Source organism: Molossus molossus, unplaced genomic scaffold (assembly GCF_014108415.1).
Source record: "Molossus molossus isolate mMolMol1 unplaced genomic scaffold, mMolMol1.p scaffold_m16_p_3, whole genome shotgun sequence".
Taxonomy (NCBI): domain Eukaryota; kingdom Metazoa; phylum Chordata; class Mammalia; order Chiroptera; family Molossidae; genus Molossus; species Molossus molossus.
This window is the reverse complement of record NW_023425366.1, coordinates 43,423,905-43,436,351: the sequence shown is the minus strand read 5'-3', so window position 1 is coordinate 43,436,351 and position 12,447 is coordinate 43,423,905. Positions and strand designations below refer to the sequence as shown.

Below are 12,447 nucleotides of genomic sequence, written 5' to 3'. Positions count from 1 at the left end.
TCTGCAAATTCAACCAACCTCAGAGCAAAAGCAGTGTTTTTGATCCATGGTTGGGAATCCAGGGTTAGGAAACTGCGGTTGGCAATGCTAAAATACTGTTTCAATTCGTGGTTGGTTGAATCTGAGGATGTGAATGGAAAGGGCTGACTGTATTTATTGTTTTTTAAATCTGCGTATAAGTGGACTCTCATAGTTCAAACCCGAGCTGTTGTTCAAAGGTCAACTGTATATATAGTATATGCAAATATTTGTTTCAACAATGAATTGGTGGGATCCAGAACCACCTTCATCTCCTACTACCAGTAGAAGAGTAAGAGTAAACAAAGGCATAAAAAAAGATGAATATTTAATTTAAACTCAAGTATAAGTGACTTCTACTCATTTATTTTATATCCTTTTATTAAGTAATCCGAATAACATATAATTGGCTAAAAACATCCCTAACCAGTGGTTTTAAATGAAAACAATGAGATTTCACATTAAAGTGCCTCTGAAGATGTGCCAAAACAAAAAAATTCTGTGAAAATAGAAATGTTCCACAAGGAAAATAAATTAATCTAGACACAGTCCTTAGACCCTTCAGAAAAATAAGCTTAAAATGGATCATAGACCTAAATGTAAAATTCAGAAGTATAAAGCTCCTAGAAGGTAACACAGGAGAAAACCTACATGACATTGGGTATGCCCATGACTTTTTAGATAACATCAAAGTGGTGATCCGTGAATGGAATATGGATAAGCTGGACCTCATTAAAATGAACAATTCCTGCTCTATGAAAAACAATGCCGATGGGAAGTGGGGGTTGTTAGGGGGCTGGGTGATAAAGGTGAAGGGATTAAGAAGTACAAATTGGTAGTTACAAAGGGTTACAGGGACATACAGTACAGCCTAGGGAATATAGTCAATACTGTAATAACTATCTATGGTGCCAGGTAGGTGCTGGGAAAATCAGGGGGATCACTTTGTGAAGCCTAACCACTATGCTGTAGACCTCAAATTAAAACAAAATAATTTAAAAAGAAGAATAAGTCAAAACAAAAAGAAAAAACAATGTCAAGAGAAAAAGACAAGGCCACAGACTGGAATAAGATATTTGCAAAAGACATAGCTAATAAAGGACTGATCCTTAAAATATACAAAGAACACTTTCAACTCAACAATAAGAAAATGAACAACCTGATTAAAAAGTGGACAAACACCCTTAGCAGACACCTCACAAAAGTAGATATACAGTTGGTAAATGGCATGTGACAGATGATCAACATCATATGTCATTAGGAAGCTGCAAGTTGAAGCAACAATGAGATACCACTGCACATCTTTTACTAGAAGGGCCAAAGTCCATAATAACACTGACAACACACAACGCCAGTGAGGATGTGGAATGCCAGGAGCTTCCTCATTCACTGCTAATGGAGATATAAAATAGTACAGCCATTCTGGAAGACAGTGTGGAAGTTTCTTACAAAACTATACATATGATACAGCAATCATGCTCCTTGGTATTTATCCAAAAACTTATGTCCACATAAAAACCTACATATGGATGTTCATAGCAGCTTCATTCATAATTGCTAAAATTTGGAGGCAATCAAGATGTCCTTCAGTAGGTAAATGGATAAACTCTGCTGCACCCAGACGATGGAATATTATCCAGTGCTGAAAAGAAATGAGCTATGAAGTCATGAAAAGACATGGAGGAAACTTCAATGCATAGTACTAAGTGAAAGAGGACAATCTGAAAAAGCTACATACTGCACAATTCCACCTACATGACATTCTGGAAAAGGCAAAACTACAGACACAGTGAAAAGATCAGTGGTTACCAGTTTAGGGGGAGAGGGAGGGATGAACAGCCAGAGCATAGGGAATTTTTAGGGTGGTGATACTATTTTGTATAGTACTGTAATGGTGGATACATCTCATTTTATATTTGTCCAAGCCCACAGAATATACGCCAAGAGTGACCCCCAGTATATGACCTTTGAGTAATGATGTGTAAATGTAGGTTCATCAATTGGAGAAAACTGGTTTATCAAATGTACCACTCTGGTATGGGATGTTGATAGCTGGGATGGCTGTGTGTGTGTGTGTGTGTGGGGGGGGGGGGGCAGGGTAGGCAGAAAGAATATGGAAACTCTGTACTTTCAATTTTGCTGTGAACCTAAAACTGCACTAAAAAAATGAAGTCTATTAAACATTTTTCGGAAAAAGGAATCTCCAGGTTCATCTGGTTTCAATGGTAAATTCTACCAAATATTTAAAGAAATAACACCAATTTTATACAATCTTTTTTAAAAAAATGGAAGAGGAGGAAACATTTTCCTCATTTTATGAGGCCAGTATTGCCTTGATGCCCTACCAGACAAGAACAACAGATGAGAAACTATAGAGCAGTTTCCCTCATGAACATAGATGCAGATATCAACAAAATATTAGCAATTTTAATTCAGCAAAAATAAAAAGGGAAATACACCATGACCAAGTGCGGTTTATTACATGAGTTCAAGACCATTCAAGATTTAAAACTAATGACTGTAACTTACCCTATTAATAGTCAAACAAGAAAAATCACATGATCATATCAATTAATACACAAAAGTATTTGACAAAAGTCAACATCATTCATGTTTAAAACTCTCAACATACTAGAAGTTGAAGAGAACTTCCTCAATATAATAAAAGGCATCTACAAAAAAACTTGTAGGATTATCTTAGAAGGAGAGTTTTTCAGAACCAAGAAAAGATTATTCAGAACTGAGGATCTTGAGGAGTTATACTGAAATTTGTACCAGTTTTATTAAAAACAGAAGGAAATCAGACTGTTTGTGTTTTTTAAAAGTTTACAAAGGCAAAGCATTTCTGCTCAAATGTTACTCTTTCACTAAGCACTGCAAAGTGCCTTAATTAAGTCTTGAGATACTGACAGCCCTAAAAGCAAGTTCTAAGAATGATATTTACTTGGGCGTATAAACTGGAATGACATTTAGGGAGGGCCATTTGAAAATATTTTGCAGAAGCCTAACACGCATACCCACTGACTAAGAATTCCAGTTCTAGAAATGTACCCTGAAAAAACTGGCAACAACAAAGACGCAAGGATGTTCATTACAATGTTTTTTAAAAAAAGAAAACACTGGAAAGAGCCTAACTATCCAACAACATGAAGTTGATCAAGTAAACTGTGGTTCATCATATTTTGGAATAGTACATGACCATAAAACAAAATATTAAAATTATATTGTAAAATTACATATGGCAAGGAAAAGTATCCACTATACATTGCTGAGGGGAAAAGCAAGTTATAAAACTGTAGTATTATATGATCTCATTTCTGCCTAAAATATATCTATGCATAAAAATATCGGGAAGGGTATATACATGTATAAATTAATGGTATTTGTTACTAAGTTTTGGATCACATGTGATTGTCATTTACTTTTTTTTTTGAGGAGCCTGTATTTTGATTTTTCTACAATAAACATATTTTCCTTACATAATAAAAATATTGAAATGTTTACTTGAGGCAACCCTGCAATTGTCAGTATTTTCCTAACTCTTATAATACACAGCACTATAGGTACACCGGGAAAGGGGGGGGCAGGCAGACCTCCCTGTGCATTATTTTTCATGTCCATTTGTTGTAAAGCTTCAATCTGATCTTAGATTTAACTATCTGGAAAGAATTTTTAATGGCACATAGTAGTGAATAGTTAAGGTTCACAGGATTGCATATACTCTCCTAGATTTAATTTTTCTCCTCTTCTTGGAATGCTGATTCTGTTGCGTAAGGAGCAGGTGGCTTTCTTTTTTTATGTCTCTCGACTGCCTTGTCAGACACAGCTCTCTCAAAACTTTTTTGGGAGCTCACCAAGCTTTATCTAAACAAACCCAAAATGACATATGGACTTCATCCACATGGTCATATGAATCCTTTGGCTGATGACTCCAGCCATGTATCTAATCGGTCTTATAAAATTCATGCCTGAAGAAGGCTCTGTGAGCACAGTGTGGCGGGGAGGAGGGATGCAGTGGCACACAGACCCCGCTGCCACACCGGAATCTGGTGCCCACCACTGCCACCACGTACTGGCAGGATACATCCCAACAAAGGGAAGAACCCTAATAATTTTGAGTGAAAAATTTCTATCATGCATTTCAGCTGAGATCTTAATAACAGTTCTTCAAATGCCTTGTTAGACAGTGAAATCTGGGAATAATTATCAAACACCATATATAGTGTTTACAATAGAATCATATTTCTTTTCTTTCTCTCCCCCTCCTACTTTTTTATTTTTTTGCTTAAAAAATAGAATGCTGCTGAATGGTACCCAAATGTCTGTTGTATACCATGCCAATACAGCAGCCCAGCCAAAAATGCAAATAGAACAGTGTGCCAAGTAAAAGAAAACATAACAAATTGGTAATGGTTTCTATCTTGACAGAAAATGAAAATGATCCCTCAATGTGTGGTCACTCATGCGGACACATAAAAATGTCTTATAAGCAATCATTTTACCTCAGATAACAGACCCTGACAGTGTAGTGCAGCACTGACTTTCGCTTCTGAGAAAAGCGGCAACCGTGACCTACAAAATACTCTGGGAGCCATGTAATTTATGCATAACACACATGCACATGCCATACACTCATAATATTTGCTATAAATCATTTTGAATACAAGACTTCTTTTCTGAGTGGAATATATTTTATGAGAGATGACCTAAATCACCAGAGACTTGATAAAGTTGAACTGGTTTATTTATGAACAGAAATGATGTTCTTGTTTATCAAGTTACACAATTTCAATAGTCTATATTGCAACAAGAGGGCATTATATAAGGGCCCTAGGTATTATATATATGATTCTGCATAGTACCTTGAATACTAAAGGTATTTTGTTAAATGTCAGAAAAAACAAATACCAAAGAAATGTATAGGTACACAGTGTACGGTTCTGATTTTCTGTTTAGGAGACTGCAATTAAAAGCAGAAACAAACTTTCTGAAGACTTGGTGATGGTTCCTTTAACATATTTCCCTTTCCTTTACCACTTATTTTTGTTCTCTGAGAACTGAGCAACATCACTGACCAGTGATTTCCCCCCATCTGGTGAAGTTTTCCCATTTGTTTAATTTTATAACGAGCATGTTAGAACAGTGATTGTATTGTGAAATCACACCAAAAACAAGGATGACACTTAAAAACACGAACTGATATCTGAAGCTAATGAGGAATGCAAAATGAGAAGAGACTGATCCAAAGGGGCTAGGAAGAACCTTGGGAAGTTAAACGGTCTTGCCAAGTTGAAAGTAAAGTTGAATCCTGTGGGTTATGAGTTTCAAATGGAACTTCTGGGTTTAAATTTGTTGGTGACTTTCCTGTTCAATAAAAAAGGACTTAAATGGCTTATAAAAAGGTTAAAAAAACTTATTGGGCATCAAACTGCTCTTACAAAACACCCTCTTGATGAGTTAAGTGTAAATGAATCAGAAACACATGGATCATATTTCCTTAAAAAATGCATATGGACTCAAAAATAAGGGGAAGAGGACTTGGCAAAACATTTGTGTGTGTGTGGTGACTGAACCCAAAACATTTGAAAGATATTTTGAGACATTCATGGAATCCAAAATAGAACTAAACCTGTCCAGTCATATAAAGAACAGAAAGTTCTATGCTCTGCGATGTGCATTTATCTCTATGGGTCACTCAACACTCACTGAACTTTCACCTTTGGCACAGAACTATGGGAGGAGCCAGCTTCTGTCTTTAAGCAACTTAGAATTTAAGTATAAACAAACATGTAAGTAATATGAACCTATTAAAAAAGACTCGAGGTTTTACAAAAAATTTGGCATCATAACCCAGATCATACAGCAACTAGATAGAGAAATACACAAGTAGTTTCAGGGTCCCGGGGTAGCTAGGATTCATTCCATTCAAATCATCCCCCTCAGCCCTTTTGATTAAAGTTATATATAGTTGCCCAGTCTTACTTGCTTAAATGTTTTCTTAATGAGTGTTTTTATGTCTTTTTTTAATGTGTGTCCCAGCCCTCTCTCTTCCACCCTCTAGATTTGTGAGTGCTCAACAAATCTTGCTGACTGGTTTCCTGGAGGCTGAGAGTGTTGAGCAGAGTTTTGAAATAGGGGAGCGACGCTGTCTGGCAGACAGGAGTGAGGCTATGATTCTGGGTTGGGGTAATGGCACTTGTGACAGTTCGGAGGCTCCAGCGATGAGTCATGTGTGGGGGTGACCCACTGGCTGGTGTGCAGCCGTGCGCCTGAGCCAGGGTGCAGTGGGAGCCGGAGGCAGTAGGTGTGGGGAGGCCTAATATACTACATGTGAAGTCAGCTGAGGGGCAGAGGAGTGTGATAAGGGAAAGCACAATTCTTATTCTTTTTTTTTTCTTTTCTCTTTTTGCCGGTATAGGATAAAGTGCTAAGCACAGGGCACGTACAAGTCATTAATTTCTCTATTTCTTATCAGTGTCTTAAACAGCTGAAAAATATCCAAAGATAAAAATAAGTTAACTATGCATGTATTGCTGGGATTCTGTAGGTCATAAATTGGAAGAGGAACTTAGTAGCATTATGAAATAGATTACTGAGTTCTAAAATGGTCATGGAAAAGTGTAAAAAAATTAACGATTTAGCATCTTTTATGGTAGATTTTTAGGAGTGTAATGTGAGTCTTGTCTTGACCACAATATTACAAAGTTACTTAGGGCAGGAACAGCGTCCTCCGTTTCTCGTGTATTTTGCACTGGCTACCAGAAAGCTGGGACCGCACCAGGCAGGCACTCGATACAGCTTGTCAAAGTGAAATGAAGAAGAGGGCGTGGAGGTAACAGTGAGAGCAGGGTTGAAGGTGAAGTCTGACAGAAAGGGGTGATGTAGAGAACGAGCCCTAACAGAGTCTCTACTCTGGGCCTACTTGCGCATGGTGAACAGAGAGACAGCCAAGCCCTTACCATCCTTCATCATCTTCTACTTCCATTTCAGGAATGTTATCTTCAGGAGTTTCAGCAATTGCTTGCGAGAGTTTAGATTTAAACTGGTTCAGCAGCGCAAGGGTCTGAAATAAGAATACATTTTTTGATAAGGATGAATGTAATTTTAGAAGAGACACACTTTTTAGGAAAAAAAACAAAAACATCCTACCAGAATGTAAAACACTGAGATAAGTTTTTAGTTTTGAAGGAAACTAACAAAACTGCCTTCCTAAAGCAACAGTGATTGATAGTCACAAACCTTGACATTAACCTATTTGTATTTGCACTGATATTTTACCTCAGAGATAAACGCTTATTTTCCTACTTGGGGAACATAAATTTGCTTATATAGAAGACTCTTAAATTTTAAAATGCATGCTTACTATTAATAGTTAACTTTTGTCTGTCCACAGACAGGGAGGTACTGCACTAAGATATGTAAAATAAAAAAACAAAATAGTAACAAATAGCGTTTTTCATGGAACACATTTCTAAAAGTGTAAAAATATCAATATTGGGGAAGGTAAAATAAATGAGCACATTCACTGCTGGGAGATGGGACGCCGGGGAGCTGTCTTTAGGAACTCAGAGATGACCAGTACCTCTCACTCCCTGATTCCAACTGGGAATATGTGAAGAAAAATCATCTAAAACATAGAAAGTGGCCCCTGGACAACATGCACCACAGCAACAGCCACCAGTGGAAAATGGCCATGTTAAATGCCTATCAATAAAGATTTGGATACGTTTGGTAAAAAGCTATGACTATGCAATTACACTGTTATAAAAAAATTTTCTCCATAAAGCATTACATCCTATTGTTAAGTGAAGAAGTAGGATACAAATATCATGTTGAGTATGTTGTTTTTTTTAAAAGGGGATCATTCCTCTGATTGTCGTTTGACTCCCACACCCATTGTGGGTGAGAAGAGAAAGTGCTTACAATTTGATAATTACCTTGTCTCTTGGCTGTACTTTAACAGTCTACTCCAGAATTTGAGCAGAGAACAGAAGGTAGGAAAAAGCTTTTTATTCTACAGTTTTAAAAAGTATATACTTATGAAATGAAATAAAGTACTAGTCACATATAAATATCAAGTATCTAATTAAAATATTGATACATGGAACTCAGTACTAAAATACATTTCATAAGGAAAAAGTTGTGTGATAGTTCAATATGTGAATAACAGGTACAGTAAGGAGTCACAATAAATTGCTAGGCTCCAGAATTTATCTAACAAATATCACTGAGATCACAGTTCATGAAAAAATTAAGTAGGTTTTGTTAGTCTAGAACCTAAACTCAACAGACAGGTGGTGCCCAAATAAAAACAAAAGTGGTATTGCTAAAAATGGTAGCGAAATGTGCCTTATATCTTCTGCAAAATTTAATGCCCACATGGACAACAGCTGAAAATATGCACATTACCATAGCTGCTGAATGACATGAGTTTGAGAGAAAAACTGTAAATTCCTATGGAATATCCTCATAGGCATTCTGAGGGCTGTCTGGTGTGTTGGAGTTTACATGTTTTATCCATTTCTAGAGTAATAATTATGGGACTAAGCTCTTCAAACAATGTTAACAGATAAAGAAAGCATCCCCTATTTTTAAACCTTATTCACTAAAATAAATATTTTTGCTTATAAAAGTTTCATTGTATTTGCTTTAAAATAAGAAAAAGATTTACTGTAGAAATATTAGAGAACAAAGTGAAGCAAAACAAAAGTACCTATTATATTACTTACTACTCAGAATAACCACTGTTGACACTTTGGTATATATCTTTCAAGGCGTTTTATGTGTTTTTGTGTGTGTGGATGTGCTTATATACCTATATCTACATTATATAAACATATATCTCCATATGCACATCTCTATATCTACCTGTCTATCACTCAAACGTAAACCCCATCAATCTATAATGGTGGATTTTTGTATTCTTGGAAATGTGTTTTCTGAAGGCATAAGAAAAATAAAAACAAAGGCGACTCCTTAGTGAATTGAAATTTTAAAAGTCCCTAGCAAATACATTAGACCTGGACCTTTTTCCTTGAGTTGAAAGTGGCAAGGCAGTTAATGTGCTACTGGCATTTCCTCAAAGATGGGGGCTGTGACCAACAAAAAAAATCCTCTTGGCCTTGCTTAGCTTCTATATTCGAGTGGGTTTTCTCTAGCTGCATTCTAAAGGCAAGAGAAGACACTAGGCAGAAAAGCAAACATCAAAAAGATAATGGGGTACAATACAGGGTGAAGAATATAAGACCTGCATGGAGACATTTCTATTTGGCATCTATAGGGGGACTGGTCTTCTGGCTTTTGCTGAAGGAGGAATGGCCACCAGCATTGCTGTTCAGAATAGCCAGGCCTTCCCAGCACAGAGAAGCTGCATTGAAGGGACTCTGCCTTGGAAGACTTAGTGCACGCATATCTACATACACAAGCCTCTCAACTGGCCTCTGTGTCTCTGGTCCTGCCCAGGGTCCAGTCTAATGTCCTTCCTGCAGCCAGGTTGGAGGGATCTTCCTAAATTGAAAATGAGATCATAGTGCTTCCTCCCTTTGATGGCTGCCATCTGCCCTTAGGGTAAATCTAAACTCCTTATTAAGGCTCAAAAATACCTTCCTTGCATGAGCTGGCTTCTGCTTACCTCTCCAGCCTCTCTCTTTCTCATTTATGTTCCAATCATCCTTAACATGTTTTGATTCTTTGCAAAGAGATCAAAGACTTCTCTTATACTGTTCCTTTGTCAAGCCACACTCTCCTATTCAACCTTCAAAGCTCAGCTGACAAATCGTTTTCTCAGGGAGGTACTGCCAGATTCTTAGGACATGTTAGGTCCTACTATTACACCTTTACATAGGTTCCTGTACCTAAGCTGTCATGATGCTCACCCCCTTTTATTGGCATTACTGTACCTGTTTAACTGGCTGTGCCCTGATAGCTCAGAGAGGGCAGGGATGTGTCCACCTTGTTTACCACCAATACAGTGATTAGTACATGGTAGGTTCTTAATAACTATTAACTAGGAAGGAAAAAAAGAGGAATGTATGAATAAGAGGATCCATAGTATCTTTGGCAGTATATTCATTACAATGTGACTCCATGAATACAAGTTAATAATGTATTTTTTCTTAATTTTATTTGATGTTCCATTTCTTTTGAAAACTGTACAAGTTAGTTATCTGCAACTATAATTTCCTATATTTGACTTCTTTTTGAACTTATGATTATTTTCATGCTAAGCACTGATGCGTGATCCTTCCTTATCAGTAATTAGATGTCATTTATAGCATAGTTTCTGATTAATTTATCCAAACAGTCTTGAGCCTTTTAATTTACTTTTTATTTAGCCTATTTTATTTATATGCCAAAAATGACACATTCTCATATATATATTGCAGCACAAAAAAGAAAAGATCTGGTCTGCCCCTTAGTTCCTCAACATGAAGGGCTGCTGAGGGAGATTTATTGTATTGAGTGCCAAGAGCTGTATGGTGTGTATGGTGGACTCCCAAATTGTTGAGCTAGCTCCCTGTCTTTTTTCATTCTTGACTTCTGGCAATCTTCCTATATTACTATAACGATATAGGAATTACTTGCAATAAGTGAAATTTTGTAATACTATTTACAATAGAAGTCAACTAGTAGACCACTTTATTTGCAGGCAATGCACAATTTCAGGTGGAGTTGGCTAGTCAGCTTGTGAGCTGCTGGGCCAGAGGAGATCACTTCATCATTGACAGTCACCACTTCTCTATTTCATAATATTCACTTAGACAAAGGTTCTACCTGAGTATCTGATCATTTGTGGCTTTACAAGGCTCCTGTGCTTGACAGGGGAGCACACATTTAAAACCTGAAAGTTGAGGTGTTTCATCTATAATGTCCAGAAAGAATCCTATCATTTAGACCTTTATATGAGTGGCCAAGGTCATTGTCACCCCACCCTATATAAACACATGGTTTTTCATTGCTCAGAGATAGTGCTTCCTTGACGCATAATCAAATTAGGCTCCATTAACAAGACGTGAAGACAATGAAAAGGCAATGAATTATGTATACATTTAGTTTGTGAAATTACCTGGTCTTCCCGAGAACTTCCCTTCTTTGCCTGCTGCTTCCTCAGAGCTTCGTACTTCTGCTTTTCTCTTCTGTATTCTGCAACAGCACCACCTAGAGCAGCTTCTTCCTCTGAAGAATAATAGACTATTCTTAGAATAAACAGTAGAAAGGCCCTGTGAATTCATATTAAGGTCTATGCTCATATCACTGAAGAGGAGATCGGCACCTGGCGTTGGTTTTCCTCCATTTAATTAAAAACCAAACCAATAAACTCCACCAGCTCCACAACCGTTTCCTAGATTAGAAAGTGACTGATGTTAATTTATCAACCAATTTTAAACACATCTTATTATATATTGTACTATTACAGTTGTTCTCTCTTATATTTGACTATAAAATCACCTAAGTCGTTTTTACAATAAGCAAGATTTTCCTGAAATTCAGTAATATCATTTTACATTATTCTCTTGCCTTATAAGATATAATCTTTCAATATTGGTTGATTTTCCAATTACCTGCCACTTTTGTTCCCCACTGAAAACAACCGCAATAATAATAACAAATAACTGCAATTTGATGGCATTATTATACGTAAATATATCTAGCAAATAAGTCAGTCAGAACAGTTACCAGAAACAGGCAAAAGTAATTTTTACTAAATTACATATTAGAAACCAAATGTATGTATTTGACCCTTTAATAGTTCCATATAAAAATTAGTTAACATCTGGGTTTATAGAATATAATTTTGCTTCAAAAAAACAAGTACTGTACTAACATTTTATAATACCTTACATGTATATATATGAAGGAAAATTGTGACTTAAAAAACAACAACCTAACTCTTCTTGCATTTGACTGGTAAACCAAGATGAGCCAGATGTAATCAAGAAAGCTAGGGGCTCTGACCAGTTGGTTAGGGCATCGTCCAGACACACCAATGTTGCAGGTTCAATCTCTAGTCAGGGCACATACAAGAATCAACCAATATATTCATCAAAAAGGGGAACAACAAATCAGTTTCTCTCTCTCTCAAGTCAATTTTTAACAATGCTAGTTATCTTTCTACTCAAGCCTGGGTTTGTTGTTTGCCTCTTTGTTACCTAGTTTAAAGAATATTATTAATGTGCAATGTATTAACAATAGGCCATTTTGTTCAAGAGATTTTCTAGCTAAAAAAATGTGTGAATCAAGAAACAAATAGTATTTTTCTGGTTACCTAATATAATGATTTTGATGTTGGTCAAATGGTATAAAGGAGTAATTATGTGACATAGATAAGTTCTGAGATTTAATGTACAGCATGGTGACTATAGTTAATAATAGAGTATTGTATAGTTGAAATTTGCTAACAGAGTTGATGTAAATAGTGTTCTCATCACA

The 12,447-nt window shown here is 36.4% G+C and overlaps 1 protein-coding gene across 3 annotated transcripts in view; it reads right to left on the bottom strand.

Annotated features, from left to right (window-relative positions):
- The window catches only part of CWC27 (CWC27 spliceosome associated cyclophilin), a 187,965-nt gene that overhangs the window by 18,933 nt on the left and 156,585 nt on the right, over positions 1-12,447 (bottom strand). For 2 of the 3 annotated variants that reach the window (XM_036280302.1, XM_036280301.1), the window contains 2 exons: positions 11,084-11,193; positions 6,978-7,081 (listed from right to left, as the gene is read on the bottom strand). In XM_036280302.1, coding sequence (XP_036136195.1) covers positions 6,978-7,081; positions 11,084-11,193 — 214 coding nt within the window. Of the gene's footprint in view, positions 1-6,977; positions 7,082-9,917; positions 10,025-11,083; positions 11,194-12,447 lie in introns of those variants that run through there. The other variant, XM_036280303.1, reaches the window with a different exon arrangement.